The sequence below is a fragment of the Equus przewalskii genome, chromosome 3 (genome assembly GCF_037783145.1).
Source record: "Equus przewalskii isolate Varuska chromosome 3, EquPr2, whole genome shotgun sequence".
Taxonomy (NCBI): domain Eukaryota; kingdom Metazoa; phylum Chordata; class Mammalia; order Perissodactyla; family Equidae; genus Equus; species Equus przewalskii.
In genome coordinates this window covers 18,418,289-18,436,827 of record NC_091833.1, presented here as the reverse complement: position 1 = coordinate 18,436,827, position 18,539 = coordinate 18,418,289, and the positions used below count along the sequence as shown (strand labels likewise).

General features: G+C 42.0%; 1 protein-coding gene across 6 annotated transcripts in view; it reads right to left on the bottom strand.

The window, feature by feature from the left end:
* Positions 1–18,539, bottom strand: part of PRMT7 (protein arginine methyltransferase 7) — a 43,782-nt gene that overhangs the window by 23,224 nt on the left and 2,019 nt on the right. For 3 of the 6 annotated variants that reach the window (XR_544591.2, XM_008518237.2, XM_070613742.1), the window contains exons 2-5: positions 16,333–16,442; positions 12,722–12,758; positions 7,387–7,536; positions 2,441–2,549 (exon numbers count right to left, since the gene is read on the bottom strand). Coding sequence is in view for 2 of the 6 variants with exons in the window: in XM_008518237.2 (XP_008516459.2) it covers positions 2,441–2,549; positions 7,387–7,536; positions 12,722–12,758; positions 16,333–16,427 (391 nt within the window). In the remaining 4 variants the exon portion in view is untranslated. Of the gene's footprint in view, positions 1–2,440; positions 2,550–7,386; positions 7,537–12,721; positions 12,759–16,332; positions 16,511–18,539 lie in introns of all 6 variants that reach the window. The other 3 variants (XR_011538486.1, XM_008518238.2, XM_070613741.1) reach the window with 1 other exon arrangement.

Sequence of the window (18,539 nt, the reverse complement as noted above, 5' to 3'; positions counted from 1 at the left end):
ATGGCTTGATAAGTGATGCGTAAGTCTGCACCCGGGATCCAAACTGGTGAACCCTGGGCCACTGAAGTGGAGCGCGTGAACTTAACTGCTATGCCACTGGGCCAGCCCCAAGACAAAGCTTTTTAAACTTTTTTTTTATTTTTAATTTTTTTTAATTTTTCCCAAGACAAAGCTTTTAAAGAAAGACAACAAAATCCAGCACTCAGCAATGCAAAATTCCCAATCTACACAGCATCCAAAGAAAAATTACTAGACATGTGAAGAAGGAAAATGTGATCCAGAACCAGGATAAAAATAAGTCAAGAGAACAAACCCAGAAAAGACACAGACAGTGGAAATAGAAGATAAGGATGTTAAACCAGTGAATATAAATATGTTAAGTACTTAAAGGAACACACGAACACAATGGGGAGAAAAATGGAACTTATACAGATGAAAAATACATAAAAGAAATGAAAAGTTCACTAGTGTGCTTGCCAGTAGATTAGACACTGAAAGAAATGATCAGGGAACCTGTACACCTATCCAAGAAACCATCCATGTCCATCAACAGGTGAAGGGATAAATAAATCATGGGAAATACACACGAGTGCTGCTCAGCAATGGAAGATGATAAACTCTTGACAAACAGAACAACATAGATGAATCTCAAAAGCATCATGCTACGTATGGCAAAGAAAGCAGGCATAAAAGAGCATAGACTGTATGATCCTGCTTACTCAAAATTCTAGAAAAGGCAAATCTAATCTATATATGTATACACACACACACTTTATTTATTTATTTACTTATTGCTGTGGAAGATTTACCCTGAGCTAACATCTGTTGCAAATCTTGTTCTTTTTGTACACGAGCCACTGCAACAAGGCCACTGACAGACAAGTGGTGTAGGTCCACACCTGGTAACCAAACCCGGGCTGCTGAAGCAAAGTATGCTGAACTTAACCACTAGGCCATCAGAGCTGTCCTTTAATCTATACTGAAGAAAGCAGATCACTAGGTGCCTAGGGCCAGTGATATGGGGGGACTGACTGTAAAGGGTCATGAAGAATTTCTGTGGGCATGATAGCAATATTCTATTATCTTGATTGTGGTAGCAGTTATGATTGCACTTACATTTGTCAAAACTCATGAAACTATACACTTCTATTGGGTGCATTTATTTTACGTAAATTATATCTCAATGTTGATTAAAAATGGGATAATCATTTGTGCACTTTTTTTGCATGTATGTTATGTTTTAAAAATATATAAAGGGGGAGCCGGCCAGGGCGGAGTGGTTAAGTTCAACTGCTCTGCTTTGGTGGCCCAGGGTTCATAGGTTTAGAACCTGGGCACAGACCTACACACCACTCTCAAGCCATGCTGTGGTGGCATCCCACATACGAAACAGAGGAAGACTGGCACAGATGTTAGCTCAGCAATAATCTTCCTCAAGCAAAAAGAGGAAGATTAGCAATAGATATTAGCTCATGGCCAATCTTCCTCACTCAAAAATAAATAAATAAATAAATGGAACATTAACCCCTTTTGTGCATGTTTCAGATTCTCCATAAAAAAAAATTTTTTTTTTAAAAGGGAGAAAAATGTTGACTTTAGGTAGATGCTTTATTCGAAAATACTGCATTGGGGCCAGCCCGGTGGCACAGCGGTTAAGTGCACACTTTCTGCTTTGCTGGCCCAGGGTTCGCTGGTTTGGATCCCAGGTGTGGACAAGGTACTGCTTGGCAAGCCATGCTGTGGTAAGTGTCCCACGTATAAAGTAGAGGAAGATGGGCATGTATGTTAGCTCAGCGCCAGTCTTCCTCAGCAAAAAGAGGAGGATTGGCAGTGGATATTAGCTCAGGGCTAATCTTCCTCAAAAAAAAATAAATAAATAAAATAAAATACTGTATTTTTTAAAACTGTGATGATATCCGTAATCTCACCCCAGAAGCTTCTTTTACAGATCTTTCCACTGTGCTCTCCACTGTGTATCAGTGGCATGTGAAATTTTAGAAGAATGATTCAAACTCCTAGACTATAAAACATATTCTGGAAACCTGGAGAGACTGTGCCATACAGGCAAATCTCTCATGCTGGATGCTGAAGCAGGCTGTCAGAACTAAGCAAACCTCTTTCTGCTATCTACTTAGTTTCACTTCTGTCTGATAAAACTTGAAACTCTAAGAGCTAAGCCACACAAGAATTCCAACTTGCTTAAAGCAAAAGGAGGTTTTGTTTGTGTCACCATTGTTGCTCTTCATTAGTTCTGGTTTACTACTGCTGATTTGTTTTAGCTTGTAGACAAGCAAAGTGCCTATCTTCCGACCACCACATGGAGAGGCCCCGTTTCTTTGTGATTACCTGGATACATTTATTCGAGGTAATTAGAATAAACCTTTTCCATTTCTCCTACAAAAGAAAGTAAAGCTTTTGACACAGGATGTGTTGATCTTACCCGGGCCTACGGTCACCTCAGTGGAATGCTTGTTGATAACCTTAATCTTATCACTGAAGCCATTTTTCTCCACAATCTTCACAGCAGCATCAGCCATAGGCTTGAAAACCTGGAAATTAGAGCAAAAACCCAAATAAAAATGAGCAACAAATTAAATAACATCCTACCACCCAAGATTAGCAAGACATGCCTTAATTCTGGTCCTAAGATTTGAACAAAAAGAGGCTTCCACTACAGAATTTCCTCCTGAATATACAAAATGCACCTTTGTATATGTACCAAAAAATACAAAATACTTCTTTGGGCTGATTTGATCTAAATAAACAAGATCTATGTAACTTAAATACTTTATTCTTCAAATGTGTGTCATGAAAATGAATACAAAGGGATGAGATTCCTAACTTGCAGCTAGGCGTTTCCATTACAGTGGGGATGCAGGGGGTACCAAGGAGGTTGTACTTCCTAGTTAGGACGGCAGGTGTCAGTGTCATGCCAGAGGGAGCCAGGAAGAGGACTTGCCTCACAAAACCATTATCTGTGATCTGGAAAGTGAGAGTGTTACCATATTAGACATTAAGTGTGAGCAGGTCACCCTCTTGCTCAAAACTGTCCCAAATCCCCAATGCTGGCAGAACACAGCCTATATTTTCCTATGGTATTTGAGGCCTCCATAACATGGACCACCTTACTTCCCCCAGCCTTACTCCCCTCCCACAATGATGCTCCAGCCACAGTGATCTCCTCATTGTGCACCAGGCAACCCTAGGCCTTCCCTGCCCTACCCCCAACCTGCCAAAGCAAACCCAACTTTCCAGGGCAGCACAAATCCTCCCCACTCCAGAAGCCTTCCCTGAACTCTTCACATGTCCCTAGATAAGCCTTCCACTCTTACTTTCCCGCCTGTCCAATTTAGAGTGCACAGCTCCAAACACATTAGAGCATAAAACATACAGACACACATGAGGCCACACAGAGTGGAAATACAACAAAATGATAAAGTAACTGGTCACAATGACAAGATTTCCATTTTTTCTAAGTCCTTTTCTGCATTTTCCGTATTTTCTACCATGAACACACATTTCTTTTATTATAATCAAGGGAGAAATGCTATATTCTTCTGCAGAGAATATATATGTGCTCACCTAGAAAAAAAAATCTTCACAATTTGTTTCAAATTATTTCCAGTATCTGGATTCACGTTTTTAGATGTAGTTTGAGGGCCTCAAACCCTCAGTTCTCACCAGTCACTTTGCCTCCACCCAAAAAGAATCACAAGCTCATATACCATCCCCTCGGCCCTCCTGCCTCTTGACAGCTCTCATCTCCTCTGCTGACCCTTCAGGCTCTGACCTTCACAGCCTCCTCTCCATCCAGCAAGAACTCAAGATCTCACCCAAAACATATCTGAAATGGACCCTGAAGCTGATCCCAACATCATTTGTGTCCTCCCTCGCCCCTCAAATCAATTTGGGGAACTGACCTTTCGAGTGGTGCACCTGTCTGGTCTAAGGGTAACTGAATCTCGCTTGCCAGGTCGATGAGGTAAATTAAATGGGATTTAACCTTATTCTGACCAACGATATCCAAGGAGAGGTTTGCTAGAGACTCCTGGGTAAGTTCTTCCTGTTCTTAAAAAGGAGGAAGGAGGTGAGGAAGCCAGGACCACGCTTTGTTTTCAAGGCATTTCTGTAGAAATCACTGCAACCATTACACCTTCCTCAAATACTCCTTCCTTTTCTTTTTTTTTTTTTTTTTTTGAGGAAGATTAGCCCTGAGCTAACTGCTGCCAATCCTCCTCTTTTTGCTGAGGAAGACTGGCCCTGAGCTAACATCCATGCCCATCTTCCTCTACTTTATATGTGGGACGCCTACCACAGCATGGCTTGCCACGTGGTGCCATGACCACACCCACGATCTGAACCGGCGAACCCGGGGCCACTGAAGCCAAACATGCACGCTTAACTGCTGCGCCACCAGGCCAGCCCCTACTTCTTCCTTTTCAAGTGGACTAAAAGAGAAGTGTACAGTCAGTGTCTGAAATTTCTTTTTTTTTTTTTTAAGATTGGCACCTGAGCTAACAACTGTTGCCAATCTTTTTTTTTTTTCCCTGCTTTTTCTCCCCAAATCCCCCCAGTACATAGTTGCATATTTTAGTTGTGGGTCCTTCTAGTTGTAGCATGTGGTACACCACCTCAGCATGGCCTGATGAGCAGTATCATGTCCACGCCCAGGATTCGAACCAGCGAAACCCTGGGCCGCTGAAGCGGAGCATGTAAACTTAACCACTCAGCCACGGGGTCGGCTCCTGAAATTTCTTATATTCCATCCACTCCTCAACCCTACTCTCTCCTGAAACATCACCTGAAGGAGGTCGCCTAGCTGCCAACCCAACAGCTTTCTCTTAGTTCTCGTCTTGCTCAACTTCTACACCTGTGCTAATACAGTGGCCACACATAGCTATATCTAAATTGATTAAAGTTGAATAAAATAAAACCTTCAGTCCCTCAGTCATACTCGTCACATTTCAAGCGCTCGATGGCCACATGCAGCTAGGGAACATCCTAGTGGCCAGCACAGCTGTAGAAGATGTTCATCATCACAGAAAGTTCTATTGGACAGTGCTGCTCCATAACATCCACACCTGTTGACCGCTCCCTCTTTCCCACTATTTCCATGTAATCGGCCCCCACTTGGCTTCCACCTCTGCCCTCTAGTGTCTCTTTATGTTTGTCTGAACTTGACTTTACTGGCCACTCTTCTCTCAGCTCCCTAACGCAGGCATGTTCCAAGGTTTGCTCTTCTCACTCTACTCTCTCTCCTTGGACAATTTCCTACACGGCCAGCTTCACCTGCTACATCTTTAGCAAGTGAGTTTCAAATCCACTTGTATTTGCGACTCTCTAAGGGTTCGGACTTCTATTTCTAGGAGCCAGCACGTTCTATCTCACTCATTCTTCTGGACCTGTCTTTCTTGTTGCCACACAGCTCAAGCAGAGCTGAAAACCATAAAAGCAGTCCACAGACAGGCTAGAGATTCAAATAGGTGGTCACTGAAGCAAAAATGATGCCACCATAAGCTGTCAAGAGCTAAATGGAGGTCGTGTCAGAGTCATAGACCAGAGCAGCAAGAGAGAATTAAACATCTAGGTAAGTAAGATGGGAATACAGAAAAACCTAATAGCACGGTCCTCCCAATTGCATCAAAAATAAGATGTTCTCACCCTATATTTTTAATTATGGTCCACACACACACTGGCCCATGCTCCAGAACATGCCTCTCCCAAACTTAACACATCCAACATGAAACGCATTATCTTTCCCACAAAGGAAGTGTCTTCCTCTGACACTTACCAGTCAATGGCCTTGCTGTCCCCTCAGAAACCCTCCACAGAAAATTAACTCTCTCTCACTCACACTCACTCTCTCTCTCACACACACACTGTGGGACTCAAGTCTTTAAAAACCTCCCTGGGTCTTAATTTCTTCATTTGTAAAGTAAGGATAATAAAATATACTTCAGGCTATCAAGGCAACCATCCTAAAACACAGATTTCTTTGCATCTGCTCAAAAACCTTGATAACTCTCTAAAGGCAAAGAAATGGCTCTTAATCCTTTTTATAAAATCATGAGACAAGTGTACAGAGTCACATACACACACATACATACACACAGACATATATACCACTCTCAGGATTTTCATGGAGATCTGAAGCCCATTAGTCTTATTTCGGGTTAAAAAAATCTAACTCAAAAATTAATTAGAGTTAGCAGCTAGCCCCGTGGCGTAGTGTTAAGTTTTGCATGCTCTGCTTCAGTGGCTGGGGTTCGTGGATTCAGATCCTGGGCATGGACCTACACCACACGTCAGCCATGATGTGCAGTGATCCACATACAAAATAGAGGAAGACTGGCACGGATGTTAACCCAGGCTAACCTTCCTCAAGCAAAAAGAAAGGAAGATTGGCAACAGATGTTAGCTCAGAGTGACTCTTTCTCAGAAAAAAAAAAATTAGAGTTAAAAGTCTTTACTGTGGCACTCAGGTCCTCCACAGCCTAGCTACAATCTACCTTTCTGGGTTTTTCTACCAGGACACCCTTTGCCACAATTGTGGATGACACTGTTCCCCAAATACACCACAATATTCCCTCAACCTAAAATGCCCACCATTCCAAATCCTACGCACTGTAGGGATGGCGGGGTGGGGCGCTGCAAGGAGTGTGGGTAGCACACCCTGGCATGCTGACCTCCAGACTTCATGTGAGACAGCAAACAACTTCTACCCTGTGTAAGCCACTGTTATTTTGGGACTCTGTTATTTGCAACTCAATCACCATTTGAACCAAACTTTGTAGGGTTAAGTGTTTAAATACATGTCTCCCTCGCCAAACACTTGGAAGAATATGCACCAAAATTTTAAGAATGGTTAACTTTGGGTTAACACACTATTTTTATTTTACACTTACAAAATTTCCTATAATTATATGTATTATTTACATTATCAGAAAAATAACATTTAATGTTTTATTAAAAGAAAAAAATGACACTGTCAAACTATTGGTAAATGTAACAAGATAGCTGGCTCTGCAGGGACATTTAAGGTGGCGGATCTCAACCATGCTGGACATTCCCATATCCCAATGCCCAGGCCACATCCCAGAGTAATTAAACCAATATGGGGGGGCCTGGGTATCAGTATTTCTTAAAGCTCCTCAGTGATTCTGACATGCAGCCAAAGCTGAGAACCACTCTCTTCAGAGGAGAAAACAAGCTCCTGCAGGAAAGAACTGTGTGTGACTCAGCTGTATATCCTCACAACACAGTCCTGTGCTTGGCACGGAGTGAGACTCTAAGAATGTCTGTGAACAAACCGATAGGCAAAGTGCAAGGGACATAGGGGACTTCCCACACAAGATGCAGGACACGCACCTGAAGAGTGTGCCTCACCTCAATGGCATAGCAGAAGTCGGCACCTGCTGTGACTGCCATCATCGACAAGAGTCCTGTGCCGGTGCCAATGTCGAGAACCAAGGCCTTCTGTCCTCTGTCCTTCACCCTGCTCACAGCAGCCTGGATACCCTGGTAATATTTCATATTCTAAGAGAAAGGGAGAAATAGCTGTCATTTCATATCAGTTACGATAAAAAGTAGAAAGGCACTTGGTGCGGTTCTAGAGTCACGGTCAGCAGCAGCCTCTCTGGCCCCTCGAAGAACAGCAGTGGCTGGCTGAGTCAGGCAGGCCTTATGAGACTCCAAGAGCACTGAATCAGCCTCCTGTCCTCTTTTAAGCAACTGTCTCTCCCCTCCACACCCATTCTTCTATACTTGGCCTAGAGATGCTGGGACTGGAGCTCCGCAAACCACACTCTCCTTTTTTCTAGCTGTTAGGTACAGACAATGGGGAAGCCAGAGGGCGACTGGAAGGTAAGAGGAGTGAGAAAGCTTGTTCCTTCCTGCATGGCTACTGCTCTCATCAGTGTCCTCCCATGAGCAGCAGCTAGTTCGGGACCCCAGCTTCTCCCACCACTCCCCTAACCAGCCCCTGGCCCCTCAGAAGTAGCACAGCACTTGAGCAGCGATCCCCCTCAGAGAGCTAAGCACCAGCTCCAAAGAGCCTTTCCTCCACACTTCTAGGTCCTGGAAACCCCATCTTCTCCCTTTGTTTCCTCAGCCCTGGGCAAGGTAACTGCTTCCTGTAGTTACTACCACTGGGTTACCTCGGTGCTTCCATTTGCTGCCCAGTCCTCCCACACCTGTGTAACCAACTCCCTCTGCTGACATATGGAATGTGGCTTTTGGTCTCCTTACTGGACGCCACGTCATACAATCCTTGTCTAAAATATATTTTACCCCTCAGGAAATAATTTCTTTGTATTGTGAAGGTTTTTGGTTCAGGTCTTGAGTAACTCAAACGGATACAGCTTCCATCTGTAACGGTTTGGCTGAATAAGTGCCTCGATCCTCTGCTGAAAATAACTAAAAGTCATAGAAACAACATTTATAAATCTTTTTAAATGAACTTATGACCTGGCAAGTTAGTAAGGAATACTAAGAAGCCATATACCTGAAAATGGATCCACTCTAGTTGAGCCTTAAGTTGACTACCCTACCAGCTGACACCTTTTTTTTTTTTTTTTTGAGAAAGATTAGCCCTGAGCTAACATCTGCCACCAATCCTCCTCTTTTTGCTGAGCAAGACTGGCCCTCAGCTAACATCCATGCCCATCTTCCTCTATTTTATATGTGGGACGCCTGCCACAGCATGGCCTGACAAGCGGTGCCATGTCCACACCCAGGCTCCAAACCGACGAACCCTGGGCTGCCGAAGCAGAACGTGCGAACTTAACTGCCGCACCACCGGGCTGGACCCCAGCTGACACCTTGATCACAACGTGTGGGAGACCCAGAGCCAGGGGATCCAGCTAAGCTGAGCCCAGATTTCTGACCCACAGAAACTCTGACATATTAAATGTTTTAAGCCATTAAATTTTTGGATAATCTATTTTGCAACAGAAGATAAGTAATACAGGACTGGTATCAAAAGGACAATATTCTCTGACCACAGTGCAATCAAGTTAGAAATCTTTCTTTTTTTTTTTTTTTTTGAGGAAGATTAGCACTGAGCTAACATCTGCCACCAACCCTCCTCTTTTTTTTTTGCTGAGGAAGATTGGCCCTGATCTAACATTCATGCCCATCTTACTCTACTTTATATGTGGGACACCTGCCACAGCATGGCTTGATAAGCCATGTGTAGGTCCGCACCCAGAATCCAAACCAGCGAACCCCGGGCCACCAAAGCGGAATGTGCAAACTTAACCACTGCACCACCAGGCTGGCCCCCAAGTTAGAAATCTTAATAACAAAAATATAACTTAAAAAAAAAAAAGATTTTTGAACATTAAGAAATTCTAAACTCACAGGTAAAAGACTAAATCAAAGGGGAATTAGAAAATATTTAGAACTGAATAAATTTTTTTTTTAATTATCTATCAGGGGCCAGCCCTGTGGCCGAGTGGTTAAGTTCACACGTTCTGCTTTGGTGGCCCAGGGTTCCGCCAGTTCGAATCCTTGCCACAGAGAGGGCACTGTTCACCAAGCCATGCTGAGGCAGCATCCCATATGCCACAACTGGAAGGACCCACAAATAAGAAAATACACAACTATGTACTGGGGGCCTTTGGGGAGAAAAATAAACATTAAAAAAAAATCTAAAATTATATATCAGGGCCAGCCCTGGCGGCCTAGTGGTTAAGTTCAGCACACTCTGCTTCGGTGGCCTGGGTTCAGTTTCTGAGCACAGACCTACACCAGTCATCAGTGGCTACGCTGTGGCAGTGACTCACATACAAAACGAAAAAAGAGGAAGACTGGCAACAGATGTTAGCCCAGGGCAAATCTTACTCAGCAAAAAAACAAATAAATAAAACAAAATGTTGAGGCCGGCCCTACGGCCGAGTGGTTAAGTCTGCAAGCTCCACTTCAGTGGCCCAGTGTTTCTCCAGTTTGAATCCTGGGTGTGGACATGGCACTGCTCATCAGGCCATGCTGAGGCAGCGTCCCACATGCCACAACTAGAAGGACCCACAACTAAAAATGCACAACTATGTACTGGGGGGCTTTGGGGAGAAAAAGGAAAAATAAAATCTTTAAAAAATAAAATAAAATGCTGTATCAAAACTCATGGAATGGCTAAAGCCATATTTGGAGAGAAATGTATTAGAAAAGACAAAAGATGAGGTAAGTATCCGCCTCAAAAAATTAGAAAGAGAACTGCAATGTAAATTCCAAATAAGTGGACAAAAATAATAAAGAACTAAAATTAATGAATTAGGAAACACTTAAAACAGAGAAGATCGACAAGGATAAAAGTCACTTATTTCAAAAGACTAATAAAATCAACCTGTGGTAAGACTAGTCTAAAAAAAAGGTAGAGGGAGAGAAAGAAGTACAAGTAACAGTGGGGATGAAGGAGATAAAAGGGGCAGGGTATCAGTATGTGTACTACAGATATCAGAGAGATTCAAGGATTTTATGAACTTTTAGGAAATAAATTTTAAAAATTCAGACTAAGAAGATAACATTGTATTGTAGGTTCTAACCAACACACTAGAGCAAGAAAAGATGCAATAAGGTCTAGAAAGAAAGAAAATTGTTATTATTCACAGATGAGATGAATGTCTCTAAAAAAAACGTGAAACACCTGCAGAGAATTATTAGAACAACAGAACTTAGAAAGATTACAGGATTCCAAATCAATCAATAAATACCAAGTGAAATTTTACACATCAGCAACAGCCTTTAAAACTTTGGCAAAGGAAAGGATTTCTAAAACGAGACAAAAAGCACCAACCAATAAAGGAAATATAAGATAAATTGGACATTAAATTTAAGAACTTGGGTTTATCAGATGAAAAAACAACCCATAAGCTAAGAGAGATCACCTGCAATACATACAACTGACAAATGACTGATATCCAGAATATATAAAAAATTGCTATAAATCACTAAAAGTTATAAAAGAGGAAACAAATGACAACAGCTCATACTCAGCAGCAATCAGGGAAATGCAAATTGAGACTAGTTTAAACCTACCAGATTGTCAAAAATTCAAAAATTGGTTAATATCAAATACTGGTGAAGATGTGGACCAAGAACTATCATACACAGGTGATAAGAATGTAAACTGGCACGAACAGTTTGGAAAAGAATTTGGCATTATCTGTAGAGCTGAACACACCTAATGGCCAGCAATTCCATTCCTAAATATACACAGCCTATAGAAAAGTGTGCATATGCATCAGAGTTCAGGTACTGGAATGTTCCAACAGCACTACTTACAAAAGCAAAAAGCTAGAAACAACCCCAAAGTCTATCAAGAGAAGAATGGGTAAGTAATGATATACTTACACAATGGAATCCACAGAGCAGTGAAAATAAATGAACTGTAATAACTACACGCAAATGGATGAATCTCAAGAACAATGCTGAGGAAAAAGGCAAGTCGCAAAGAATAAACACAGTAAGATGCCATTATATAAAGTTCAAAAACAAGCAAAACTAAGAATTTACTTTTTAAGGATACATAGTAGGTGGTAAAACTATAAAGAAAAGCAAGGGAGTGATTGATACAAAATTCAAGACAGTGGAACTTCTGGGGGAAGCAAAGGAATGCAATCAGGAGCACACACGGGAATTCTGAGTAACAGTAACGTTGTATTTCCTAAGCTGAGTGGTGTGTCTACGAGCATTTCCTTTATTATTATTCTTTAAACTGTACATATACATTCTAGACTCCTTTGCGTTATATGTCACAAGAAAAAGTTTTTTAGGGGCCAGCCCGGTAGCTCAGCAGTTAAGCGTGCATGTTCTGCTTTGGCGGCCCGGGGTTCACCAGTTCAGATCCCGGGTGCAGACATGGCACCGCATGGCATGCCATGCCGTGGCAGGCACCCCACATAGAAAGTAGAGGAAGATGGGCACGGATGTTAGCTCAGGGCCAGTCTTCCTCAGCAAAAAGAGGAGGATTGGCAGCAGTTAGCTCAGGGTTAATCTTCCTCAAAAGCCAAATGTGCTTTACAAAATACAGTCTGCAGTGACTTCTAGAGATTTTATTCTAAAATTACAAACTGACAACAGAAGGTGAAATATCATGTAATTAGAGAAGTTTTACCTAGAGGAGATCATGGACATTAGCTAGTATATCCCACTCATTTTAAATCCTAATAAACGAGGTCTGCAGAGGTCCCATGTTTTCTCCAAAGTCACACTCAGGTCGAAAGCAGAGCCAGAGGAAGGACTCAATCTCCCAACTGATTTCCCAGTCACTAGCCATACTGCCCCTCCACATCATTCTAGCATCACACCTCCAGTGGGAGTTTTTAACCTTCTTGCAGTGGAAGGTTTCAAAACACATCAAGATAATGGTTTCATTTTCTTTTTTTTTTAAACATAACCCATTTATCCACTCCACCGCTGATGCCCAGTGAGTTGTTTCCAATTTGAGGATATGCCAAAAGATGCTGCTCTGAACATCTTGTGCAAGTCTGCTGGCAAACATATGAACACATCTCTGTTGGGGATGTACCTAAGAGTGGCATTGTTGGGTCCTAGAGTATGCATATGTCTATCTATAGGAGATACCACCATGAGTTTCAAAGTCGATTAAACAGTTTACCCTCACAGCCATGTATGAGAGTTCTAGTTGCTCCATATCCTCATCAACACTGGCTGTTGTCATGGTTTTTGATTTTGACCGATAATGGTTTCCTTTTATACTTACTCTGTCTTTGTCATGCAGCATATCAGCATAGGATGATCTAAAAAAATCCAAAAAGACAGGTCAGAAACCTCTGCCAATAATGATATATACATCAACATATGAGTATTCACATATATAAATGCATTTCTAAATCAGATGGAAGAAACATCCAGGCCCATTTTAAACTATTTTAATAGAGTTATAAACTGTCATTCTCTAGTACTGCAGAAAACATCTCAGAGACACGTTTATTTCAGCAAAGAACCTCAGACCTAAAAATGCTCAGGTAGTTAGCCCTGTCACAGTAATTCCACGGCACTAGCAAACTGATCATGTTACACATCACATATACAGCTTCAGGTCAACATCAAAATCCCTGGAGAGCTTATTTTAAATGCAGATTCCCAGGATACACAGAAAGAGACTCTGATGCAGAAGGTCAGGCTGGAGTCTGGAAATCTGTACTCGAACTGATGCTCCAGGCAACTGTGACACAGGCATTCTATACTCCACACTTTGAGGAGCACTGCACTAAAAGAATAGGGTTCTTTTATGGCATACCAAGGTTTTTACATCTGAACTCACCTATGAATGTTTAGTTGAAATCTGACCCTTTCTACCTTTCTCCACTTTTTAAGAGGCATTTTCACTCCCCATCTTCTCTGCCTCATCACCCACTCTCCCTGCCACTCCACTGACATCACTCCTCATAAGCACCACCAGCTCACTCCCACTGCTAACATAAAGGATTTCTCTGATGCTGCTGGACACTCCCTCTTCCTGAAATGCTCTCCTCTTTTCTACTCTCTGGCCATTCCTTCCTGGTTCTTCTGCCTCTACAGCCATTCCAGGATTCCTTCTTCAGCCATTCACCTTTCTCATTCCACACCCTCTCTGAGAGCCTACCACCTCTCCCAGTTTCAACTCTCACTACCAACTGCAAATCTCCAGATTCCCATTCTTCTGCCCATTGGTATCTCTATCTGGATGTCCAAACCCCAATACCTAATCTCCACCACCTTTCCCTCCCAAACTACACCCACTGCTCCTGTGTTCTCCATCTCAGGAAACAACAGGTCCATCTACCTACTCACTCTAACCAGAAATCTTGGTGCTTCTTGAATTTTCTCTCTCCTTCCATCACTGCATCCAATGAGTTACTAAACTCAAGCTCCCTCAAAACTGTCTCCTCCTCTCCCCACCTCTAATGCCTCGGCTTTGAGGTTGCAATATCCACCCAAAGGGTCTCTGATCCCTCCCACCCACTTTCCACACTGCTCTCAGTGAGTGTTTCAAAATGCAACCTAATCTTTTTTCTCCCGTTTAACATCTCAATCACTCAGAAAATCATGTCCAAAATCTTTAGAAAGTACTATTTTTGAGACCTTATATTTCATTCAATCATCAAACAACCCTAAAATAAGGGTCTGATGTAATGAGATGTATACTACTATACTGAGGCTCAGAGGAGTTAATAGCTTGCCCAACGTCACAGAGTTAAGAAGTGGCAGAGCCCAGGCTCCTACTCATGTTCCTCTTCCTGCATTCTGCTACCACCATTCGCAACAACCCCTCTTCAGTATCCTCTCTCACCACAGCACTACTTTTGTACCACACTCCAGCTACACTGAACTGCTAACCACTTCCCAAACTGGCCCATCAGGAAGTTTACGTGTAATCCCTGATGCTCAGAAAGCAATTTCCCTCCTTTTAGATTTGGGAAATCTGCGTCATACTTTTTTATATGTCTGTCTCTTCCACAAAACTGCACGTTGCTTGAGGATGGGAACCCTATCTTCTTCATTTTGGTATTCACAGCCCTCGCATAGTGCTGGCATGTCATATGCACTTAATGATTGCTAAATAACAGTAATTCACTCACATACTTTTCAACATCCCTTCCAAGAAAAAAATGCATTTTTCACTTTTTCCATTCAACAGAATTTAACCATATGATGAATGTGTCACCATTTCAGCGACACAAGTAAATGATTAAATTACTACTACTGAACTGTGGGTCCTCTTTGCTCCACTAGACAGATCCTCTGGTAAGGCTGCTATACAACGTCTGACTTGCTACACAGGCATGACTTTGCTTAAGTCCCAGACAAACCTACCTGGTTAAGCAGACCTGCTTGTGACCATCACCTGTCCTGATCAGAAGCATTAGGTAACAGCCTATTCCACACCCAGATTGTGCCGGGAGCCGTGGCTACATCATTTTATTGGCTGTTTGACAGGGTCCAGCCGATTAACGCCGAGGGGTGCAGGGTCGCCCCTTGGTGAAGAATAACCAGCCGGCCCCTCACATAGTTCTGAAACCTGTGCCTCTTCTAATTTGCCCTTCATTCCTTTTCCTTTCTTAACATCTAGTTTTCACTCCTTTGGGTGGCTGCTTGGGAGGCACTACCTCCCGGGAAAATTAGATATAGTAAGAGAATGTGACCACCTGCAGGTAACTTTCAAGATATTTTTCAGTTAATTAATGGAGGAGCACAGTCCCTTTTGAGACAAGCAGAAAGGAATCCTGCCCAGATAAGATGTCGAATTAGGTTTATGGCCTCCATCTGGTTAATGCTTCCTTCTTCCTCCAGTTCTTTGTCTAAATATATATATGCATCGTCCTTCTAAGTTTGCTGGTTAATTGGATGATCAAGAAGTATCTGTATATTATTCTTGACCTTCTGCTTTCTGTTAAAATGTTACAGAGGTTTTCTCCTAAAAGCAATAAATAATAAATAATTGATGAGTAGAAGGGCCGAGGGGTGCAGGGATGCCCCTTGGTGAAGTATGGCCGACCAACACCCCTTATATTTTCTGAATTATATGCATGCTTTCTATCAAGGTTATGTCTATACTTATTTCTGTTTTTTACTCTTGAAGATATATAGTTTAGCTTAGCTTTTCAGCCCTTTACTTAACAAAATGATACTTTCTCCAGCAGTGTGCTTAAGGGACTGATAGCTCTACAATCTAAAAGACAAAGGAATGCTTTCACCTCCTAAAGGGCGCAAAAATGTAAAGATGTTTAACTGCCCGCTGAGAATGCAGATAGCCCTGGGGATAAGATACCCTGGAGTTGCCTTTTGTTCCCATTAACCATCTACACTAATGGCGTAAATGATTGAGGGAGGCAGGGATGGCTCCACCAGGATGTAACCAGACGGACTGCTGTCCTGTCTGGAGGCCTGAACCTTCTCTCTTTGACTTAACTTTACCATGAATTACAACAGATGCCTAGGTACCTATCTCTTTTAGCTTAAAGACAACAAACACTAGTTAATTGCGGAGAAGACTACCATTAACCTTATGCTCTATAGAATAGAATGCTAATAAATATTCTTGTGCTCGTTTTTTACTTCCTTATCTCTCTGAGAATATTTGTAGAGCTATTTCTGTACTAATCCTGAAAAATATAAAAACGACACTTGTGCACAGTAAAGTTGGACTTGCTAACACCAACCCAAGTCTCACGTCCTCTTTATTTTCCCCTCATTGTGCCGACGCCGTCCATCCCTCAGGAACCTGGACTCAGCTGGGGCGGGACTCCGGCAAGATTGGTTTCCAAGGCATTTGCTTTGACATCAAGTGCCCCACCCAACTGCAGCCAACTGTGAACAAACCCTTGTTACCTTGCAATCTCCTGGTGGTAATCATAGTGCTCATCCTCCTCCAGCCACTCCACGGATCCCGTGGTCGGATTGGCCCGCCCACAGAAAATCCTCATGGTGTCAATCAGCTCCTTAGTTTTAGTATAGGAAAGCAACCTTGTCAGCTCACGTCTTGTGGACAGGTCTGATCATCAAAAATCTATTCACATCATAATGCCCAAGAATATAGAGAAAACGATTTTTAAAAGATAAGAAAACAAATGAAAAAAGAAATCAAGAAATGGATAAAAATGTCAAAGCCACTGAAAATATTTGTTAATCGATATTTTAATCTTTCCAGCAAGAGTTATTTGGTTTTACATTCCACATATAACATCAAAAACTGTAATACATCGTGTGTGATGATGGATTATAATTAGCTTTTGGGTGGTGAACACGATGTAATCTACACAGAATTCGAAACATATTACAATGTACACCTGAAAGTTATATAACGTTATAATCCAATGTTACTGCAATAAAAAAACTAATACATAAATTTATAAAGCTATTTGGAAAGTTCAGCAGTCCACAGTGATTCCAACAGGGCCCCAAGAGCCTCACAGGTGCATCTGGGTACAGCCTCAGGCAAAGGCAGATAAGAAGGAAATAAAGCCAGGAAAGGACTAGTGAGGAAAAGAGAATAAAGAGATGGGGATGGTGGTAAAGGACTGCCACCAATACTGCCTCAGGATATTAAAAACCTAATTTAAGGAGAAATACAAAGATAGGGCAATTCAAAGAAACTAGGAAAATCTTCATCTAAACAAGTCCGTCATTGCTATAGGCAAATGTGGATAATCTCAGGAATATAATGTTGAGCCGAAAAATAAGCAAATCACAGAATACATATGATTACATTTATATAAAATTTAAAATCAGAACAATATATTTTTCAGGGATCACATTAAAAAGCATAGCAGGCAATGAGGAGAGTGGTTACCTCTAAGAGGGAATGGGAAAGAATAGGATCAAGGAGGGCCGCACAGGACACTTGTTCTTTTTCCAAAGCTGGGTGGTGGGAATACAAGTGTTCATGACATTGCCATTCTTTATGCCCCACTATTTTTTATAATGACTATTTATTATCTACTCAATATTTAATTTTAAAAGGAATTTTTAAAAACCCTTCTTCGTCTAAAAAAAATTTGCTTCAAATAAATAAAACGTCACCAGATTCATGTTTTGTGTGGCCTGTTTCCCCAAAGAGATCTATTTTGGAGAGATAGAGAAACACCACAGCTCAAAGTGTGAAGGTACTTCTCAGCAGGTATGAGCTCTCCCAATGCCATCCCTCTTACCATTCAGAAAAAAGTAAGCGTCCCACAGTCCTCCTCATTTCTTGTTAAACACTAACCTATCTTCAGGAAACCTTAGAAAGAAGGCCTACTCTACAGGTCCCTACACATTCCTAAGGCATTTTAATGGCCAGAGTTATTGACTTTCTTTTGAAATTATCTAGACTAAGTAAACACTGAATTTTATACAAGAGGATGGGAAACAATTTTTTCTGAAATGACTCTGGCAGTCACCAGCACAGTTCAAAGTAGTCAATTTGTTCTTCAGTAAAACTCTACTAAAATCCCAGCATATCTATCCTGTAATCTAGTGACTCTCAAACTTTCTGACAACTCCAGCAAGAAATATACTTTACGGGGCTGGCCCAGTGGTGTCGTCGTTAAGTTCACGCGCTCTGCTTTGGCAGCCCGGGTTCACAGGTTCAGATCCTGGAAGTAGACCTAGCACCACTTATCAAGCCACACTGTGGTGGCATCCCACATAAAAAATACAGGAAAGGGGGCTGCCCTCGTGGCCGATTGGTTAAGTCCTCATGCTCTGCTTCAGTGGCCCAGGGTTTCCCTGGTTCGGATCCTGGGAGCGGACACGGCACCACTCATCGAGCCATGCTGAGGTGGTATCCCACATGCCATAACTAGAAGGACCCACAACTAAAAAAATATATACAACTATGTACTGAGGGGCTTTGGGGAGAAAAAGGAAAAACAAAAAACAAAAAATAAAAAAAAATACAGGAAGATAGGCACAGATGTTAGCTCAGGGCCAATCTTCCTCACAAGAAAAGAAATACACTTGACACTGAGATGCAATACATGCACATGTACACGCACATCTAACTTAAAGTTTCAGAAAACAATATTTAGCCTTCCTGTGGGCAGGCTCTCTGAAAT